The 19,632-nt window shown below is 34.1% G+C and overlaps 2 protein-coding genes across 2 annotated transcripts in view; one reads left to right on the top strand and one right to left on the bottom strand.

Annotated features, from left to right (window-relative positions):
- Positions 1 to 723: 723 nt before the first annotated feature.
- LOC150095012 (uncharacterized) lies at positions 724 to 9,242 on the bottom strand. The gene is made up of 4 exons (XM_090411175.1): positions 9,184 to 9,242; positions 7,049 to 8,023; positions 2,411 to 2,440; positions 724 to 835 (listed from the first exon to the last, which is right to left on the bottom strand). The coding sequence occupies exons 2-4, from the start codon at positions 8,014 to 8,016 to the stop codon at positions 724 to 726; spliced, it is 1,110 nt and encodes a 369-aa protein (XP_090267301.1). The 5' UTR covers positions 8,017 to 8,023; positions 9,184 to 9,242.
- Positions 9,243 to 16,210: 6,968 nt separating this feature from the next.
- The window catches only part of tzn (hydroxyacylglutathione hydrolase tenzing norgay), an 85,338-nt gene continuing 81,916 nt past the window's right edge, over positions 16,211 to 19,632 (top strand). The window contains exon 1 of the mRNA XM_090411698.1: positions 16,211 to 16,335. The gene's annotated coding sequence lies outside the window, so the exon portion shown is untranslated. The remainder of the gene's footprint in view (positions 16,336 to 19,632) is intronic.

Raw genomic sequence — 19,632 nt, forward strand, 5'->3', positions numbered from 1 at the left:
CTACTATGTCATAAGAAACTACATGAGTAGTTTCTTATGACATCAGTGCATGAGAAATGCACTTATGTCATAAGAAATATCATAACTCAATAGTGCATGAGAAATGGTCAGGGAGTTGTTTGAAGGAAGCAGTAGCAGACTGCATACCAAGGTCAGGAGGATAAACTAAGCATCAGTTAAATGGATGAGAATCATCATAAAGCAAAGATTAAAAAAAAAAAAAAAACACTGCAGAGGAAATATAAAAAAAAAAAAAGTTATCAGCATCATTCCCATAAGGCGATGCAAAGTGCAAGCAAGAAGGTAACTAGCATGATAAGAAGGAATAAATGAGATTGTGAGAGAAAATTAGCTAAGCATGCCATAGGGAATCCTAAAGAGTTGTTTCACTGTGTAATGGGACAGAGAAAGAATGATTATGGAAGAATACCTTTAATCATTGTTGATGGTAGGAAAGTGAAAAAAGTAGGGAAAAAAAATTATTGAAATACTAAGTGATCACTTTGCAAGAAAGTATCATCCAAGTGGACATATGGCACCTCCAATATCACAGATGGACTGCAGTAACCACTGATGTGAGAACTTAAGTAGATAAACCAGAAGTATTCAGCATATTGAGAAATATGAATGTGAATACAGCAGTGAGATTGGATGGCATGTCAGCCGATCTATTATGATAATGCGCAAAGGGGGCAACATTCAGGTCTTGGAAAAAATGCAAGATTATTTATGATAGAGCAGAAGAGGTACTGTTGATGGTAACAGAGGAGTTGTGCTCATCCAAGATAAAGATGAAAGGAGCAAATAGTAGCAGTGGTTCTGAAGCAGTAATGGTGTGAGGTAGATAGGATGAAATATTTAGATGGGTGTGATGATGATGATTTATGGTTTTAATGGTGCAAGGAAAGTGAAGGTCATACTGTGCCATGTCAAAGGTTATAGCAGTACACAAGGTAAGGCAATCACAAACATCCATGCCCATAGCAGGATTCGAATCCACGACCTATTGGTTGGAGAGCAGGTAAGCTAACCACTCGGCCAACCAGGTTGGCTTAGAAGGGTATTGCTATAGACATGGCCATGTAGAGGGCAATGAAAAGGGAATATATAAACAGATCGGTCTGCTCTGGCTAATAGAAAAGGGCAGTCATTATGGGTGATTAGGAGATCTGGAGGCAAAAAGAATGAATTTGAGTTTTGAGGGACAACCACCTTAGGCAGTATAATGGAAAATACAATTGACAACTCATTATTGCAAATGAGATATCAAATCTTCCAGTTGCTGACCATGAAGTGATTACTTGGGTGGTGGCCAACCACATGAGAATCTGTTTGAGAAAGGAATATATGTGGAACTGTAAAGCCAGTGATTATGGCAAGTTCAGGGTACAGCTTGCAGGTGCATTATGGAATAAAGAATTAAAAGGAAAGGAGATCAATGCTGCTTGGGACCTGTTCATGAATTCTCTGGCAGAGACAATGTCTAAAGGCATTCCCAAAGCCAGGAGGTCAAATTAAGGTAGTTGTAAAAGGAACGAATGAAGAAGCGATGCATGCAATTTGGAAGAAAGCATTATTGAGGCAGCACAAGATGGGTAGTAATAATCAGTTGCACAAGTAGTACAGAGAGCAAGTAGGAAAGGTACCTTGCATGGTAAGGGTAGCAAAAGTGCAGTATGAATGGCAGTTAGCTAAGGTTAAAAGAAATCATAGGGAATGTTTTCAATATGTAACCAACAGAAGAAAAAATTATTATGGAAGAATGATACGTGTTAGTGAAAATCATAGAATGATAACCATTATAACCGTAGAATGATAAAGATGTTAAATGAGTAATTCATGAAAGGTATTTCATCCTAGTGAATGTAACATCATGCAGAACTTGAGAGCAGTGGGAAGGGAGAAGGAACCACTTATGGCAAACAAGGAAATGAGTAAACATGATGTCAATAAGGCTGTATGATTTGATGGTATATCATCATGTGTCTTGAGAGAATGTTCCAAGGAGTTAACATGTTAACATACCTTTTTAACATGAGTAAGATTGGCCCAAGTTCCAAATGAGTAGAAAGAGGCAAAATTGTTCTTCTTCATAAAGGGGTGATAAGAACTATGGCTTCAAATTATAGGTCAATTTGTTTGCTGGGCAAGTGAACACCAGGATCAGGATTCAGCACTAGTTTGCCAACAACAGCATTACCTTTGATGAACAGAATGGTTTTGCTAAAGGAAGATTGTTTTATTATAACACAGTGACACATGCACTGGACGAGTGGAATGCATAGACATAGTATATTTAGATTTTGCAAAAACATTTGATTAATTACCATCTTATATGGTGGAAATCTAACTGGAACAAATGGGGTTGGATAGTATATTATACTGGATTGGAGATTGGCTTCTGATAGATATCAGTAAGTTGTGTATGGATGGAGTGATCCTAGAAGAAAAGAGTCACTAGTAGTGTGCCCCAAGGATTTATTTTGGGACAGTAATGGTCCCATTGTATGTAAATGACATTGGAAAGGGCTTGAATGGTGATATACAAATGTTTGCAGAACGATATGAAGTTAGGAAGAACTAAGATGAGTAGAATGGATGTTGAAGCTTGAAAAAGGACTAGACTGGGTGAATGGAAAATAGGTGAGGCTGCCCAATGTAGCAAAGTGTAAGATTTTAAAATTCTGGAATTAAAATGAGATGCGGAGTGTAAGGCTGATGGGGATATCTTAGAGGAGGATATGAGGGTTCTAGAGGGTAGATGTTTCTGAAATTTCAGGTATGTTTTGTCAAAATTATGAGGGCAGCATGGATTATGGTAATGATGCAGAAGACACTGACACATAGAAGTATGTTATGATTCCATTGCATAAGACTTTGATCAGACTGCATATGGATTACTGTGCACAGATTTGGTCATAATTTTTTCAAAAGGATGAAGATATGTTGACAATGGTTTAGAGGCAAGATAAAAGAATTTCTGGTCTTTAGAATGTTGAGTATGAAGACAGCTTAAGGGATGCAATTTTCAGAGTTTTAGTGAATAGGAGGGGAAGGTAGGACATGAGAGAAATGTTCCAGGGAGTTAACAGCGTTAACATATCTCTTTAACATGAGTCAGATTGACCCAAGTTCCAAAAGAGTGGAAAGAGGGCAAAATTGTTCTTCTTCATAAAGGGGCGATAAGATTATGGCTTCAAATTATAGGTCAATTTGTTTGTCTAGGCGAGTTGTCTGTGTATGGAATTCTTTCCATACACTGTTAGGAACGAAGTCAACAGCCCCCCCCTCCCCACCATGGGCAAAGTGCATCATGCCATGTAACGACTCAAAATTGAAAAGACTACACATCATACTGCTGCTATGCTATGAAGTACTCAGATTTGGTCACCTAATTTTCAATATGATGTGGAAACAGTGGGATAGGGTCAAGAGAAGAGTGACTAAGACAATATCACGACTCTGGAATGCTAGTTCCAGAAATATAGTGGAAGTATTAAATGAGCACTTTATCAGCATATGCCATACTGGTGTAAAGGGTGCTGTGCAATATATAGAAGGGAGGCAAGGCACACTTGGAGAGAGGTCGAAGAAATGTGAATTGCAAAGTTTGGTGGATAGAAAGAAAAGAGGTAATATGGTAGAGATGTTTAAGTTAGTAAGGGGATTTTATTGGATTAATCCAGAGGAGATTATAGGAAGAGTAGAAGGTGAACGGGGAAGAACCAGAGGCCATCCCTGGAAGTTGTGTAAGTGTGTGGTGAAGAAGGGTATAAAGAGTAGATTTTTTGCATGGAGAATTGTCAATGAATGGAATGCATTTTTGGAATATGTTGTTAATGAAGAGAGTGTTTTTAAGATTCAGTATGATAGATATGTTGTCAGTTGAATGAACCTCCTACGATGAGTTTGCTAACTCCATGGAGGATGTAATAATAATAATAATAATTATATATATATATATATATATATATATATATATATATATATATGTATGTGTGTGTGTGTGTGTGTGTGTGTGTGTGTGTGTGTGTGTGTGTGTGTGTGTGTGCATGAGAACATTATTTTTTGAGGGAAATTTTTGCTCCAAACCAGAATGATTTACCAGAGTGAAAAACGTTTCGCTGCTCAAAGATCAATATCCTAGAACCTAAACATGAATTGCTGCAGTTGGATAGAAATATATTTACAAAAAAATATATATATATATCATTCCACTCTGGAATTGTATAAGGATCAAAAAGGATTCCTTCTTCAGATATTTATTTCAACCACAGGTTTCTATCATATCCCTCTTTTCTACCTATGAACCAGCCTTTATAAGCTCACAGACCTTCAATCTACCCTCAAAGGAAACATTACTTTAAATAATTTTTAAAAATTTGGAATGCAAGTGGTCCTTTATATGGTGATTCATCCTTTTATTAAATTGCAAGTTTATTTACAACTCAAAAGACCAGTTATTTGAAATTCTAAGAATATTTGTTAAGAAAAGAAAATGGATTGTATATTATATATGTTAAAATAAAGATAACAAAGAAGATTGTTTATATAAACTAGGTGGAATCTTATCATTAATCCAGTGCTTCAGAAGGAGAAGAATTGATTATTATCACTTTGTTTAAGCTTTTATTCTCTTATCTCTGAGAGAAGAGCTGAAAGATCCACATAAATACAGGCACTTTGTGATTTTTGAGGGGAGATTATCATAATTATAGATGTAATTGTTAAATAGTCAGAATATACAGCTGAAAGTAGTGAAATGAGAGTTAAACAAAGCAGTTTATGTTAAAGTACAATATCACTATAACCATAGAAAAAAAAAATTGAAATGTCACGAATATTTCAGAGGAGACATTAACAGTTCATGTTAAGCTGATAACAAATAGTTATAACAAGTCATACTGATGATTTAGTTATTTGAAAACATCATGGAATATCACAAAATAAGCTCTTTTATGAAGACAATACAATAGAATAGAGTAATGTTTTCATAAAATGAAGATACTATTGTATTGTCTTCATTTTATGTAATACAATAAAAGTATTCAACTTTTCATTCAAAAATACTGTATTTGGTGAAACTTTTCAATCCATTTATCCGAACTGAAATTGCATAACATATGATAACAGTACTTTTGTAATGGTAAATTGCATTGAATTTATTTCTAGACCACACTTTTATCTCAGTCTAAATGAACAGACAAAAAAAATCTTTCACTTTTTACTTCCTTATATCAAACTTTAGCATTTTATTCCATTGAATAAAATTATAATAAAATTTAAACTTTATAATTCTTTTGAAAATTCAGAGTAACATATAAACTTTACTTTCTATTTAGAGCTAACTGTCAAAAAATTTATATATATATATCTTTTCCTTATTTTACAATACTAAAAAAATATCAAGCAAAAAAGTTTCATTTGTTGTATTTTAAGATGCAGAAAATAGTCCTTAATAGTAAGAAAACCACATCTTCAGAATATTATATTCAAGTATTTTATAGAATGAATGAAATTAAAATAACTATAATTTGAAATTAGAATACTTCATTTCTTAAACAAGATAGGTGTTGATTTTGTACTGGACTTGAAAAAAATCACTCAGGAAAAAACAATTTAAAACAATAAGATAATTCGTATAATCTAATTTCAGTTGTAAATAGTTTGCTATGCTTTTATCTTGAATATAAGATTTTTCCTAGATATCAGCTTTATAATGACAACACTTTTCTTACAATCTAAATATTGTATTTGATCTCAAAATATACTATACATTTTGCTGAATAGAAGAAACTGGATAGCTATCTTGAGAAATATGAAATAGTAACGAAGAACCTTAGTTTTCTATTGATAACTATTGGATTATACAATCTATTTTTTTTTAACAATTTCTCAATCTAGTCTCTACCAGAAATAATTTTCAGTATCTTAAACTAATTTTTTTACCATTTAGCATCTGTTTCTGGATTACTTTCTATATAATCAAATCTACATTGTAAAAATCTGATGACAGTTGTTGACTTAGAAAGTTTTAATGGGTTTCTGTAGATGAGAGAAAAGGGGAAATTTGATACTATATACTATTTCTAACTTAAGCTTTCTCATAAGTATGTTCCAATGATCAACTATGTAATCTACTTGTATAAATATAGTCTTGGCTAAAATATATATTTACAAACTTTATGCATATACATACACTCACAAGCACAAAAATTAAATATTTTATGGCTGTCTATCAGGAGGTATTTGTAGTTACATCTTTTCTCTCTCTCTCTCTCTCTGAATAGCTCACCCATCATTTCCTTTCTAGAGTAATGAGAAATCTCCTTTGAAATGAATAAATTAAAGGCATTTAATTTTTTTTACAATTACTATAAATTACTTGAATAAACTATAAATAATGAATATAAAAATGCAATAAACAATGAAATTAATCAATTTTACAGGACATCAAGAAAAACGTATACATCAAAAATATTTTATTCTATATATTTCTTAAGAACATTATTTAAATATTTAAATATGCATGGGCTTCCTAAGGGAAGGAATTCATAAGCCTGATATTTCTAGAAAGGATCTACTTAGAAAAAAAGAAAGTCTTTGTACTATTATTTACCAGTATGCTATCAACTGGTATTTCAAAAATCCAATACAACAAAGAAATCTGCTAAAATGATGATAATATTTTAGTGCCTTCACCATCACTGTAGAGAGGCACCTTCCATATGAAGCTCACACCCCTATGAACATCCTACTCACAGACTACATATGCCTTGTTGGTCATATTTATATTTAAAAAGCTGTTAAAGAAAATTTTAGACTTTTAGTACACAAAATATAAATCTGTCTAAGCAATTATATAATGTACAACCAAAATACAAATGAAATTAATATTATTTTGATACTCTGTAACACAATGTACAGAAATACCAATAAAAAATATAATCTATACCATAAACGACTTTTCCCCATTATTTATTTTGTTTTTAACAGGTATCTTCACAGTAACATAACAAAATTTGGTCTTATTTTTTGTATCACTTACTCTAGTAATATGCATACTTCTTCCAAGAGAGGCAACCAGGCACTTAATATTTTTTCTGTTGCAGCTACTGATATCCCAAACCTATCTGCAACATCTTGTACTTGAAGGCCAAGTCTTTTGGTCATGAGAGACAGTAAAAGTTCATTTTCTGCTAACAGATCAGTACATGCAGCATCTTTACAAAAACCATTCTGTATACCATTATTCTTCATAAAATGTGCTTTTATTTTTAAAAGAAGTGCCTGAAAAGCTGAATAATTCTTCAATCCTGTGTAAAAATAAAATTTATCTGAATTATTCTGAATGGACTTTACACTGAAAGTGTACTGTGTTTGGGAAGACAATTGTTTTTTCAAATCATGCAACTTATCCTCTAAATGCAAACAGTTTGAGCATGGTGAATCACTTTTAACTTCTAAGTTTGTTTGAATTGCTTGTGAATGACTGGAATTCAATATTTCAGGATCAGTTTGAGTCATTTTATATTCAGAAATTACTGTGACAGCCTCAATATTAAAGTCCCCACACTGATCCTCATCATCACAATATGAAATCAATGATGAATATTGATTTTGTCTACCCATCTCCAAGTTGTATTTATCTGTAATTCCTGTCAAGTTTGCGATAACTTCAGATTTATACTTAGATTCATTCCGGATTTTAATTGCATCCATATGTATTGACTGTCTGTTTCCTGTATCTCCTTGTGGTTCATGGCCAAGATGTAAAGTTGGTAAAGGATTTTCTTTAGTTGGTTGTCCATCTTCAAAATGTAATGAACAAATACGAGTATTGCGAGAAATGTTAAGGTTAGGCCTCCTTATTTTTGCAAGCCATTGATTATGAAGTGCTCTTTTAGAAGCAGCACTAGGAATACAAAAAAATTTGACTGGTGGTATACCAGGATTTCTTTTGAAATAACGACTATCACTCCGACATCCAGTAATACAGCAGTGATGATGGGGCATGATGACCCTAAATAAAATAAAATATAGCAATTTAGATTTAGATGAGTGTAATAATTTAATAAAATATTAAATTGTATATCTTAAATAATGAAGGCTATATTTGAATTGAATAATAATCTGAGATGCTTATTAATCCTATAAATTATAATATCTATAGCAATCTATATTCAACTGGTCTTACACTGTTCACGAGATTAACTTATTTTCATCTGTTGCCTTTCCCTTGCATAACTCCACAATTCGGGAATATGCATTAGTTACATGCATGTTAAAACGAGGCTTACCTTTGTTAAAGTTAACTTGACAGAATATATAGACGTTGAATTATATCCATCATATCTGTCATATTTACTCAGTCGGTTTCAACAAGGCCCTTTGGTTGGAAAGACCTGGTTTTGAATTCCGTCTAGGAAACGAATAACTTTTTCAGGGCTTTTGGGTTGAAAGTGAGTTCGCCAGTCTCATAGGAGGTAGCAGTTTTTTTGTTTGTTTGTTTTCACTCTCTCGGACATTCAGGTTTTTCGTCCCGCTAACTGACCAAGGAAACATACAATTTACATAAAAGAACATTACAAACCAATACCATTATACTGGTTTCATAAGATTGTGCCGTACCTGCTTGTATGGACCTCACGACCTATGTATCATCATATACTCTACTAAATAAGTAAATAAATGTTACTGATTAAATGTATAAATGGGAACACCTTTTTTTCTTTTTTATAAAAAGCCAAAAACAGCAGCAATGCGTCATTTCCAATGTTTAAATGACTATCGACCAAGGATGTTACGTGTGCAAGAATACAACACCACGTTGCAATTCTATTCGATCACTTTTGAAGTATGGCCAAATAGGTTAATCCTGTATATGTAGCTTCTCCACATTACTGTTGAGTATATAGGTAAGGAAAAACAGTCAACACATTATTTGAATTCCTGTTAGTACGGCATAATAATAATGATAATTTCATTTAAAGTGTTAACCAATATGAACTGTCATAAAACTGGATAACCTGAAATGCGTTATCACAATCCAAAAGCCAGTTCACGTAACGTAACAAAAATACATCTCAAGCATCCCAGGGAATTGCACTATAAATAATGCTAATACGCATTTTACATTTCATTTAGTCTTACATAAGCTTATACTTTAGGATGAACATTTACCTTGCTAAAAATAGTCAGTATTCATCAGGGGTCTTGAAATTTCCACGGCCATTTTTTTTAACAAGAGATTACGCAAATATCTAACAATCTCGATAATACAGGAAGATGCAATTCCTCCTCATCCATGTGAAAGTACGCCCTCTACCGATGTCGAGTTTACAATATAGTGACGAAGTTAAGAATAAAATAAAATAAAAAAAAGACGCTATAATTGCAGTTTTTTAAAATAAACAAAACAATAGTGATTTACGTATTTCAGAGTAAAATGCAAGGTATGAAATAGAACTAAAAAAAAAAAGTAATAATGAAATATGACTAAGACTGCTTTCTTTAGTTTTGGTTTATATAACTGAAATAACACTGAGAATTAATATGGTTTGGAATTTTATTAGCAGATCTATAGAGATACTTTGACTGTCTGTAATTGTTATTGCGCATCATAATTTGAAACATTTAAATTTTTTATAAATAAATATGACTTGATATTTATTTTTAACATTATTTGTGATATTGATATTTAGTGATTTAATTATGATTACATCAAGTGACTTTATGCTGATGGCTCATTATGTAGCCATGGGAAAATGGTCTTTGTTTCTATAGAGATACTTTGACAGGAACTCTCAAAATGACCGTTATATGTGCGATTCTGGTCAAAACTAGAATCGCAAAAATTAATCGATCATAATACAGGCAAGCTGATTTTTTTAAACTTTATATCTTGAGAAAATCTACCATAGAATTCGCACTATTACAGACATTAATATGAGAGATGGAATTTAAAAGGGCACAAAATCCCAGAAGTTCTGATTCAATGACAACTTGAGCTCATTATCAGTAAAAGCTGAAAAAAATGAAGACTAATTGCCTAAATGCTGTCAAAAATAAAATAAAATAAAATAAATAGAGCAATAGAAGCTTCAAAGAATGATTTTTGAAATTTTAAATTCGTTCAGGCGGACAAGAATAAAAGATCTCATAAAGTCCCTATCAACATACGAAGATGTATATAAAAAAATTTCTACATAGAGTAGAGTCGCAAAATGTGGTGACGGAAGTAATTATTATTATTTGACACCTCCAGGGAGTCCAAAGACTCATCGAGGGAAAGTATGCCAATAGCATCGAACGATTATTCCCTTCCAACTGCTAACCGCGCTCAAACTTACTTAACTGAGCCATAAGTAGCAGCGGCTAGCAATAGCAAGGCTATTCAATATGTAATTTTCTAATGCCCTTATGTCAAAAGATCAGAGGAGGCATATGTATGAAGGTGGTCTGTAAAACAATGAGGGATATTTGCCTTGTTCATATACAGAAATTGGAGGAGAACACAGATGCAAAGAGGTTTGCTTTGTCATTTGATGTTGTCATTGTTCCACCAGGATGAAGGTTGGTGGGAAACAAATTAGCACAGAATTTTTGTCCAACAGCCTTGGCAAGGGACAAGGACTCAGCTCTCTTGAGAAGACAAGCTTTGTTAATTTTGCCATTCTGAAGGAATATTTAGCTATCTGCATTTTTTGTGTAGCTCAGTGGAAGTGATGCTTGCATCCTCTGCAAAGGTAGACTTAAGTTCAAGTCCAGTTACCTACTAGACTTGAACTTAAGTCTACCTTCGCAGGTCGATTTTTTGAGTTTATGGGTTGATAAATCTGTGTTTCTCAGAGAAAGAACCCAATTGCCCATGTCAGAGGAACTTTTTCTAATCCTTTCTTCAACCAGTTCCCGAGTTAGTCGATCTCTGACATGGACAAGTGGGTTCTTTATCTGGGAAACTCGGATTTATCGTCCCATAAACTCAAAAAATCTACCATAGAAGCACATTATTTCAGACAATAACATATCCGGTTAGGGTTAGATACCAAGAGATGGCAGCACTTGTTTGTCCGTCTATTCGTCGGTTGCTGCTTATAATTAGTGATAGTCATGGGCCACACACCCCTGATTGGCTACAATGGAGATTGATCTGCCCATTCAGTCTCCGTAGGATTAAAATGGCCTCAGCTTTTCATTCTTTTCTTTCATTCTCACCTACTCCCTATAAGGCAATAAAAGACGTTAACTGATTATTATTATTATTATTATTATTATTATTATTATTATTATTATTATTATTATTATTATTGGCTATATCGCAAACTGAGCCACTAAGGGTATGTCCTATTTTTAGATTTGACTGTTTTGGCATTTAAAAACTAAGACTTATATTAGTTAGGGATCATCATTGGAAGGGATAATAAAGGCATTAATCCCAGGAAGAATAACTTCATTTATGAGAATCAGAATAAGTTTTTGGCTCAGAGAAATCAAGGGAATAATCGAAACATGGAAAAGAGGCATAGAAATCCAGAAGGTAATAGTAATAATAATAATACAGTAATTATTATTAAGAGAGACCTTCAGAATTTCAGGGACACAGTGAGGAATGTCACATACTACACCAATGATCATACTTGTTTTTGAATTCATTCCAACTACTTGCACACACACACCATTCACTTGCAATCCGTTTCAATCACACACCACTCTATGAGAGGAAAATCTAGCTCTTCCCATTTTCTTGACAGCATTCATTCTTAGCTTCCAATGATGCCCTCTTGTTTTTTCCCCACCCTGCATAAAATGAAAAGTTCCATCAACTGAAATCCTGTATGACCCTTTCAGAAGTTTGTATCAATCGTATCACCTCTCTTTCTCTTTTTTAGTGTATGCAGTCTAAAAATTTTCAATCAATAATGTCCCAAATAGCATCACTGTAGTATCTTATATATGGTTGAGATTGGGTGGGAGAAAGATGGGCTGCAGCAGACAAAGTTTGTGGTCAAGTTGCTAGGAGGAGGAGGACTACTAAAATTTGAAATCTAGTATTTTCTTATGTTTTTAATATAACCCAGTACAGATTGGCCTGCCAGAATTGCCAAGTGGACAGCACACCTGTTCTTCAACCAACAGATTGTAGGTTTAAATCCCAAAGTGGCCATGGCTGTCTGTGAATGTCATCAGGCAGCAGATGAATTTTATTACCTGGTGTGAGACCCTTATATTGCCTACTGGAGTCCTGAAGAAGCTTAAAAATTTCCATATTTGGGCTCTAGAATAAGATTTCCAGAGTATCTCACCTTTAGCCCATCCATGATAACAACACTAAGGTATAAGTTTACCTTTCATGGATGGGCTCTGACTAATAACATAAAGTGCAGAGTGGTGGCTTCTGTTGCAGACATTTTGAAAGGTTGCACAGTGCAATAGGTTTGAAAATTTAGTGTGTATTGGTTTTTATATCTCTTTAGGCTCCCTAAGAATTTTAACCCATTCAGACCAAACGCAGAGAATGGATATCTAAAAGTGAGAAGAAAGTAAAATGAAGCAAACACTACTACTATTGTTGGTTACTAGTTAACTGTTTTAACTATATAGTTTGAAAAAATAAATTAATTAAATAATGACAATAATAATAAATGATATATAATATAACTTAAAAACAGTGGTGTAGCTAGAGCTTTTGCTGCCCCTCTCAATACACACCAAAAATACTACAAAAAGTCAAAACGACGTATAGGGAAATAAATTAAAACACTATGTTTATTTTTGAAGTAAAACTTTAATTTCAACATTCCGAAATGTTATTTTTCTTGCTTTTCTGTTAGCAAAATTGTCGATGACATTGTCGAAATCTATTTCATAGTAATGTAGATAATTCTTATTCAATTTTATTTAGAAAACCTCCTCTCAGAACTAATAACACTTACAGTAATTGTCAGGAAAATTCGCTGTAGTATTACAATAGTTGGAACTGAGTTCTCGAGACTGTATTTTAGAATTAATTGCAAAAGTCAAAAATGTTCAAAGTGCCGCCCAGGATGGACCTCCCCTTCCGCCGCCCCCCCCCTCTAGCTACGCCTCTGCTTAAAAACATCTGATAACTTCTCTCCATGATGAGTAGGCGACGCTACGTAGCCTCAATTAATGCAATGAAGACTAGTCTTAGTGAGTAACTAGCCTTCACTGTTAGCTAATCACAAAACTGTTGAACTAAGATTATCTGATATTTTTATTGATCTCTGAGGAGGAGAATAGAGAGGACAATTGCTGCCATCTTACTATTCTAACATTTTATATTATGAGCTAAAATAGTTGGAGTTCTATGGCCGATTTTTTGAGTTTACGCTTCCAGGAGAAAAATCTCATTTGCAAGTGTCAGATTCATATTAATTCGGGAATCGGTCAAATAGTCTCAGAAAATATCTTTAGTCTGCAACTAGAATTGAACTTAGAATGGTCTTTCATTGGACAGTCTAGCACTATCAATGCAAACACCGTTTCCACAGGGATTCTTTTACTTCTTCTTCTTCTGCAGCTTTTCCTACTTAAGTAGGGTCGCTGTTTGTGGTGAGTCTCCTCCACGACCTCCTGTCTTGGGCTGTAGCCGCATCCAAGTTCTTCATCATTAAGTCCTCCTACACCATCTCCCTCCATCTCTTCTTTGGCCGTCCGCACTTCCTCTTCCCCTGCACATCCATCTGCATGACCTTTCTTCCCACATACTCTTCCTCCCTCCTCATCACATGACCAAACCATCTCAACCTGGCCTCCTGTATCTTTGCACCTAAGTTCGTAACTGTCACCGTTCCCATTACATAATCATTTCTCAGACGATCCTTTCTGGTCACACCACATATCCACCTAAGCATTCTGATCTCCGCTACCGCCATCCTGCTGATGTTATTTTTCCTCAGGTCCATAGTTTCCATAGCATATGTCATAGCTGATCTCACTACTGTCCTGTAGATTTTGCCTTTAAGATTGATCGGTACCCTCTTATCACATAGCACTCCAGCTATCTCTCTCCAGTTCCTCCATCCTGCATCCCACTTCCTTCTCAGCCTCACCATTCTCTTTCATTGTTGAACCTAAGTATCTAAAGTCACTGACCTTCCTGATGACATGTCCTTCCATCTCTAGATCTGTCTCCTGGCTACCATCACTTTGCAACACATATGGTCTGTCTTACCTCTGCTCAGTCTCATACCTCTCTCTCTTCCAGTACTTTCCTCCATCCTTCGAGTTTAGCTGCCACTTCTTTTCTTGATTCTGCACACAGCACGATGTCATCTGCATACAACATAGTCCAAGGCGCATCTTCTCTCACCTCCTCTGTCACCACCTCCATCACAATATTAAACAGGAAAGGACTTAATGCTGACCCATGGGATTCATTTACTAACGGAATAAATATATACATCACAGTAAATATTTAAAACATATATGGATACTTTTACCCTGATGGGTTCACTATTTGTCGAAACTATTTAATTTTGTGCCATTCATTAACATTATTATTATTATTATTATTCATATGAATACGCCAGGAAATCAAAAGACTCATCGCAACAGACCCACTCTATTCATTAACACAATACCCATAATACATCTCCTTAACCTTTTTCACTGCTGGGGTGCTCACAACCACCTCCCACAATCGCAATGAGTGGCAACCCATTCCACTCATTCACCACTCCCCAAGTAAAGAACATATTCTGTGCACCGTTACTAACCACACTCTTAGACAACTTCTCCTACTCCCCATCTATTGAAAAAATGTTGTGTCAATCTTATAGAATCCCTTTAGTAACTTATGTGTTTCTATCATATCTCCCTCCTTCACCTGTCAGCTAAACCATGCAACCCCACCCCACACACACACCCAGTGGCTGCCCGTACATAAGCACTGTGACACTGCAGCACCCCCATGGAAAAATTGAAGAAATTAAATTTTGTTTGTGTTTATAAATAATAACAATGCTTACAACATTATATAAATGCAGTACAACATGTTAAAGGTTACAGCTTATATTTTGACATTGATTGAATAGTTAATTGGAATTGTTCGATTAACGCTTTAGATTACGAAACAAATGCACTGCGATCTAACGCCGATATTCGTTTTCTCTTGTCATTCCCAACTGTAACTGCTCAAAGGGCAGTGTATCTTTAGTAAGTTTGTGCCTTATCTCTCTGAGATATGAAACGTTTATTATTGGTGTGTGTGCCTGGTGAACTAATTTCTGTAAATCTTATTTTATTTTGTTAAAATAATATATAATTATTCATATATTATAGATACAAGGATGAATTATGACGAGTGTCACTGTTGAAAATATGAAAAGAATAATATTTTTTCAATAATCGTTACAGGAAACAAATGCACTGCGATCTAACGGCGATATTCGTTTGCTGTCATTGCACGTTACGTTATTAGATACACTGCGATATTCGTTTGCACTTGTTATTGCTATTGATACAAATCTTTTATTATTGGTGTTTTTTCGTGGTGAGGATGAAATATTTTTAATAAAGCAATTTTTAATATGTAAATGTATTTATTAATAAATTTGTTACTGATTAGGGAAAAAAAAAGTGTTTTTTTTTTTTTTTTTTTTTTTTTTTTTTGTACTGCAATCTATCCTCATAGGGAACATTCCATAGACATATCACCAGCTTGGTCACTCGTCTCTGAATAATCACCAACACCTCCCAATCCTCAAAGAAATGCAGCTGACCAAATCTGTGCATGGTAGTCAACATATGACTGAATCATAGCCTTGTAAAAAAGGATAATATCCTCCCTTTCTTTACTTGTGAATGTGTACTTTAGCATTCAAGTAATCCTCTGAGCTGTTTTGACAACTCTTGCAATATGTCCTCTGAATTGCAAATCCCTATCCAACATCATCCCAAGATCCCCTTCTTGTAAACTAGACTAGTACTCAAGCCTTTCTTTGGCTGGTTCTAGTGTTAGTTGATCTGTGGCGTTGGCAGGTATGGCTTTTTAACTGGAAAATTGATTTTAACACGGTAGCTGTAAAAAAAAAAAAAAAAAAAGGCTGCAAAACTCACTCTGTTACAGGCAACAATATGAGTGTTATAGTTTATGGCTACAAGATGGCGGCAGGTATCTTCCGTATCACTCTCTCTCTCTCTCTCTCTCTCTCTCTCTCTCTCTCTCTCTCTTCCCTAAAAATACTTGATGCGTTGACTTTGGCTTACTGTCGTTGAAGGTTTGTAAGACGGACGCTGGTCGCTAGCCCCTCTCTCTCTTGTCAGAAAAGTTAGAAGGATTTCTGCCTGCTCCCTGTGGAAGATAAAAGCGTTAGTTGATTTATTTTATTTTGTTGTGAATATTAATTCAGTAACACTGACAGAGCAGTACTGACACGATCCGAATTTATTTGTAACATACTCGTACATCGGATCTGCCTATTCAAAATCCTCTTTCCCGCCGGATTCCAACACCAAAAGCCAGGTATTTTCGATAGAATTAATGACTGTTTATTTCTGTCCCTCAGCTTATGGCATTCAATCCCAAAACACTTATGACATATTAAAGCAGTGTTTCTCAAACTTTTCTGGCTGCAGTTCACTTGGATAAAGGATAGGCTCAAAAACTCACTAGCTCCCGTTACCCATAGATCATATTTTACTCCACAGGTGGCTGATTTTATGTATCATTATACTACACTCGTTAGTTGAGATATAGAGCACACGCAAAATATTATGCATATTATTATATTGAAATTAAACGAATTATGTAAAAGAATTTTTAATTAATGGGATTTTAAATATATCATATTCTAAACTGTATCTGAAAATTTGCTAACTAATATTTAAAAAAAAAATATTTATTTGCTAATAAAATCTCCTCGGATTTTATTAGCAGCCCTCAAGGAAAACCACGCGGCCTATACTTTGAAAAACGTTGTATTAATGCATGTTGTAATGAATCGATCATTTCTACAGGTAACTAGTCACTGTATCTTCTAACAGCAAGTAATTATCTTTAGTAGAACACTTTTTACATTTATCTGATCTACCCTCGACTAATCTGAAGTTAGGATAACCTTCGGATAACTGCAACGTTACAGTACGTAGTAAGATTGAGCAATATTCAAGATGTAACATGAAATCAATGAAAACTGCAGAGCTCTAGATGCTGCATCCTTCTTAATTTTTACATGCGCATGCGCTATCAAAGAAAGGAATCTCCGAAATGTTAAAAGTTTTAATAAAAAACTAACTTTTAACACAAAACGATTTATAGAAATAATATTAAAATTGCGGAAAAAAACATTCTTTATGTAACAATTATATAATTATTTTAAAAACACTATTTTTTAAAATGATCTGCTCTCTTAAAATTTAAACAAGAAAACATTAGGCGTTAGCTGATTTTTTTTTTTTTTTTTAAACATTACGCAGACATACATCTCTTCTTTTATACAATCGTTTCATGTTTCTATGATATCTATCCGGAACAGACACTTGACTTTTGACTTGTGATACGGACACCAGTGTATAAGTAGAATTTCTTTCCGCAAATTGTTCAGACGTTGTATTAATGCGTGTTGTAATGAATCGATCATTTCTACAGATAACTCAGTCACTGTATCTTCTAACAGCAAGTAACTATCTTTTGTAGAACACTTTCTACATTTGTTTGATCTGCCATCGACTAATCTGAAGTTAAGATAACTTTCGGATAACTGCAACTTTACAGTACGTAGATCTGCATTGAATATTTGTGCAAGAAAAGATAACAAGTAGATGAATGATTTTCAGAAAACTATTTTTTTTTTTTTTTTGAATAAGTGAGATAACAGGAATGCACTCGTTTATAGGATTATGTATACTTATTATTATTATTATTATTATTATTATTATTATTATTATTATTATTATTATTATTATTATTATTACACCCTTCACGGAATGGGCAGAATAAAATACTTAACACTCCCTGCATTAACGATATATTTCGGTAATGCACTGACAATTCTCCTTCTAAAAAATCTATTCCTCTTCATCAGACTGTTACACAACTTCCAGGGATGGCCTCTGGTTCATCCCCTCTTGCCTTCTACTCTTTGTTGTAATCCCTCTGGATTATTAAAGATATTACAGTGACACAGCTTCAAAACGTAATAAAACTTTATAAAAAAAAAAGCAACGAGATAAGTTAATTTGATTTCTTCTGCAACAAAAAACAAAACTTTTTGTTTCTTTGTTTGTTTTTTAAGTCTAAAAAGCTTCTTAATCCAATGCATTAGATTAAGCATAGTTTTCAAATAGTTATTCGAAGTCAGTTATACTACATGAGCATATGATGGCTTCCAAAGATCATTCAAGATTTTTTATGTGACCTCTACCCATGAAAGACTAAAAAATACATTATCACTAGGGCTGAGATAAGTATTTTTTTTTCAAGTTTCATTTATTTTGTATATTTTTTGTACCTTTTATTTATTTTTTTCATAATCTGGAAACAATGTTTAGAGACCAAACATGGAGCTTTTCACCGCTTCAGGCCTCCATTAAGTGGTAATCCAATCTTAAAATCCAATAGAAGTCTACAGGAACCCATCCTATAGACATTCAACTATATGCTACCATTTATTTCCTTACTGATTAAAACACCCAGAAAGGGGAGTTTCTTGTCAATCCCTGTTGGGATGCTGAACTTTATTTTTGAAACCACGTCTGGTACATGGACGGTATATTCATCATTTGGAAACAGAGACTAGATGATTTGGTCTCTTGAGCAGGTTTTCTCCCTCTAACCATTAGCACACAAACTGTATATCCAACTGTGCTATAAGATTCCAAATACAATTTGTCGGTATGCACATTAAGATATATATCTAGAGGAGAATCCAAATATGATACTTTTTGGTCGTTTGAGTTGTCTGCTAATCCCATGCATTAGATTTAGTAGACTTTGAGTGCTTGTTTATCAAGTTATGTGCTATTCATATGCATATTTAATGTAGTTTTATTTTAAATAGCTAAATTGCTTAATATAATTTTTATAAGACTTGACAAGAAGTTCTATTTTTCTTTTAATATTACCAGGCGTAAGCATAAACCTGAAGTAACTTCATGGCTAGTCCACTAGTATATAAAGGCTATCAACTTCAGATTAGTTGCTTTAATCTCCCATAATGTATAAACATTATGGGAATGGTCATTATCCAGACCATTTTGTAAGTAATGAGATCTTTACCAAAAAAAAATAGGTGATCTTTCAGATTACTCTAACCTCCGTGAGCAACCCAAAGGATCATTTTAACTCATTAATTATTCTTAATCACCCCAAGATACTGGCGGCGGTTCCTTTCAGTGACAGGCCAAAACCTACCACTGAGTAGAATGAAGAATCCCGAAGAACCTTGATCAAGGCCATGTGAGTAGAATCTATGTCATGAGAGTGCAATGGTCAAGACCACTTCCACTGGAACCACATCAGTAGGAGCTAAACTCAGGAAGATACGAAGGTTAAATTAATGCGGAAATCATATGTTTTCTATACAGAAGTAGAAGAAAGAATATTTCATGCATATTATTAAATACTCTAAACGAGAGTTAGTTGTGGAAAGTTTTCTGCCTGGTTAC

Source organism: Typopeltis vanoorti, chromosome 21 (genome assembly GCF_054136105.1).
Source record: "Typopeltis vanoorti isolate ZY-2024b chromosome 21, IOZ_Tvanoo_1.0, whole genome shotgun sequence".
Classification (NCBI taxonomy): domain Eukaryota; kingdom Metazoa; phylum Arthropoda; class Arachnida; order Uropygi; family Thelyphonidae; genus Typopeltis; species Typopeltis vanoorti.

Bases quoted from the DNA above. Each gene is read 5' to 3' on its own strand.
- LOC150095012 (XM_090411175.1), bottom strand. From the start codon at position 8,016: ATGCCCCATCATCACTGCTGTATTACTGGATGTCGGAGTGATAGTCGT. The intron at 2,441-7,048 runs GTAAGTGATACA...CTTTTCTTCTAG, and splicing joins GAAGTATGCATATTACTAGA to GATCACTCCATCCATACACA. The intron at 836-2,410 runs ATCTATCAGAAG...TATCTACCTCAC, and splicing joins TCCATACACAACTTACTGAT to ACCATTACTGCTTCAGAACC.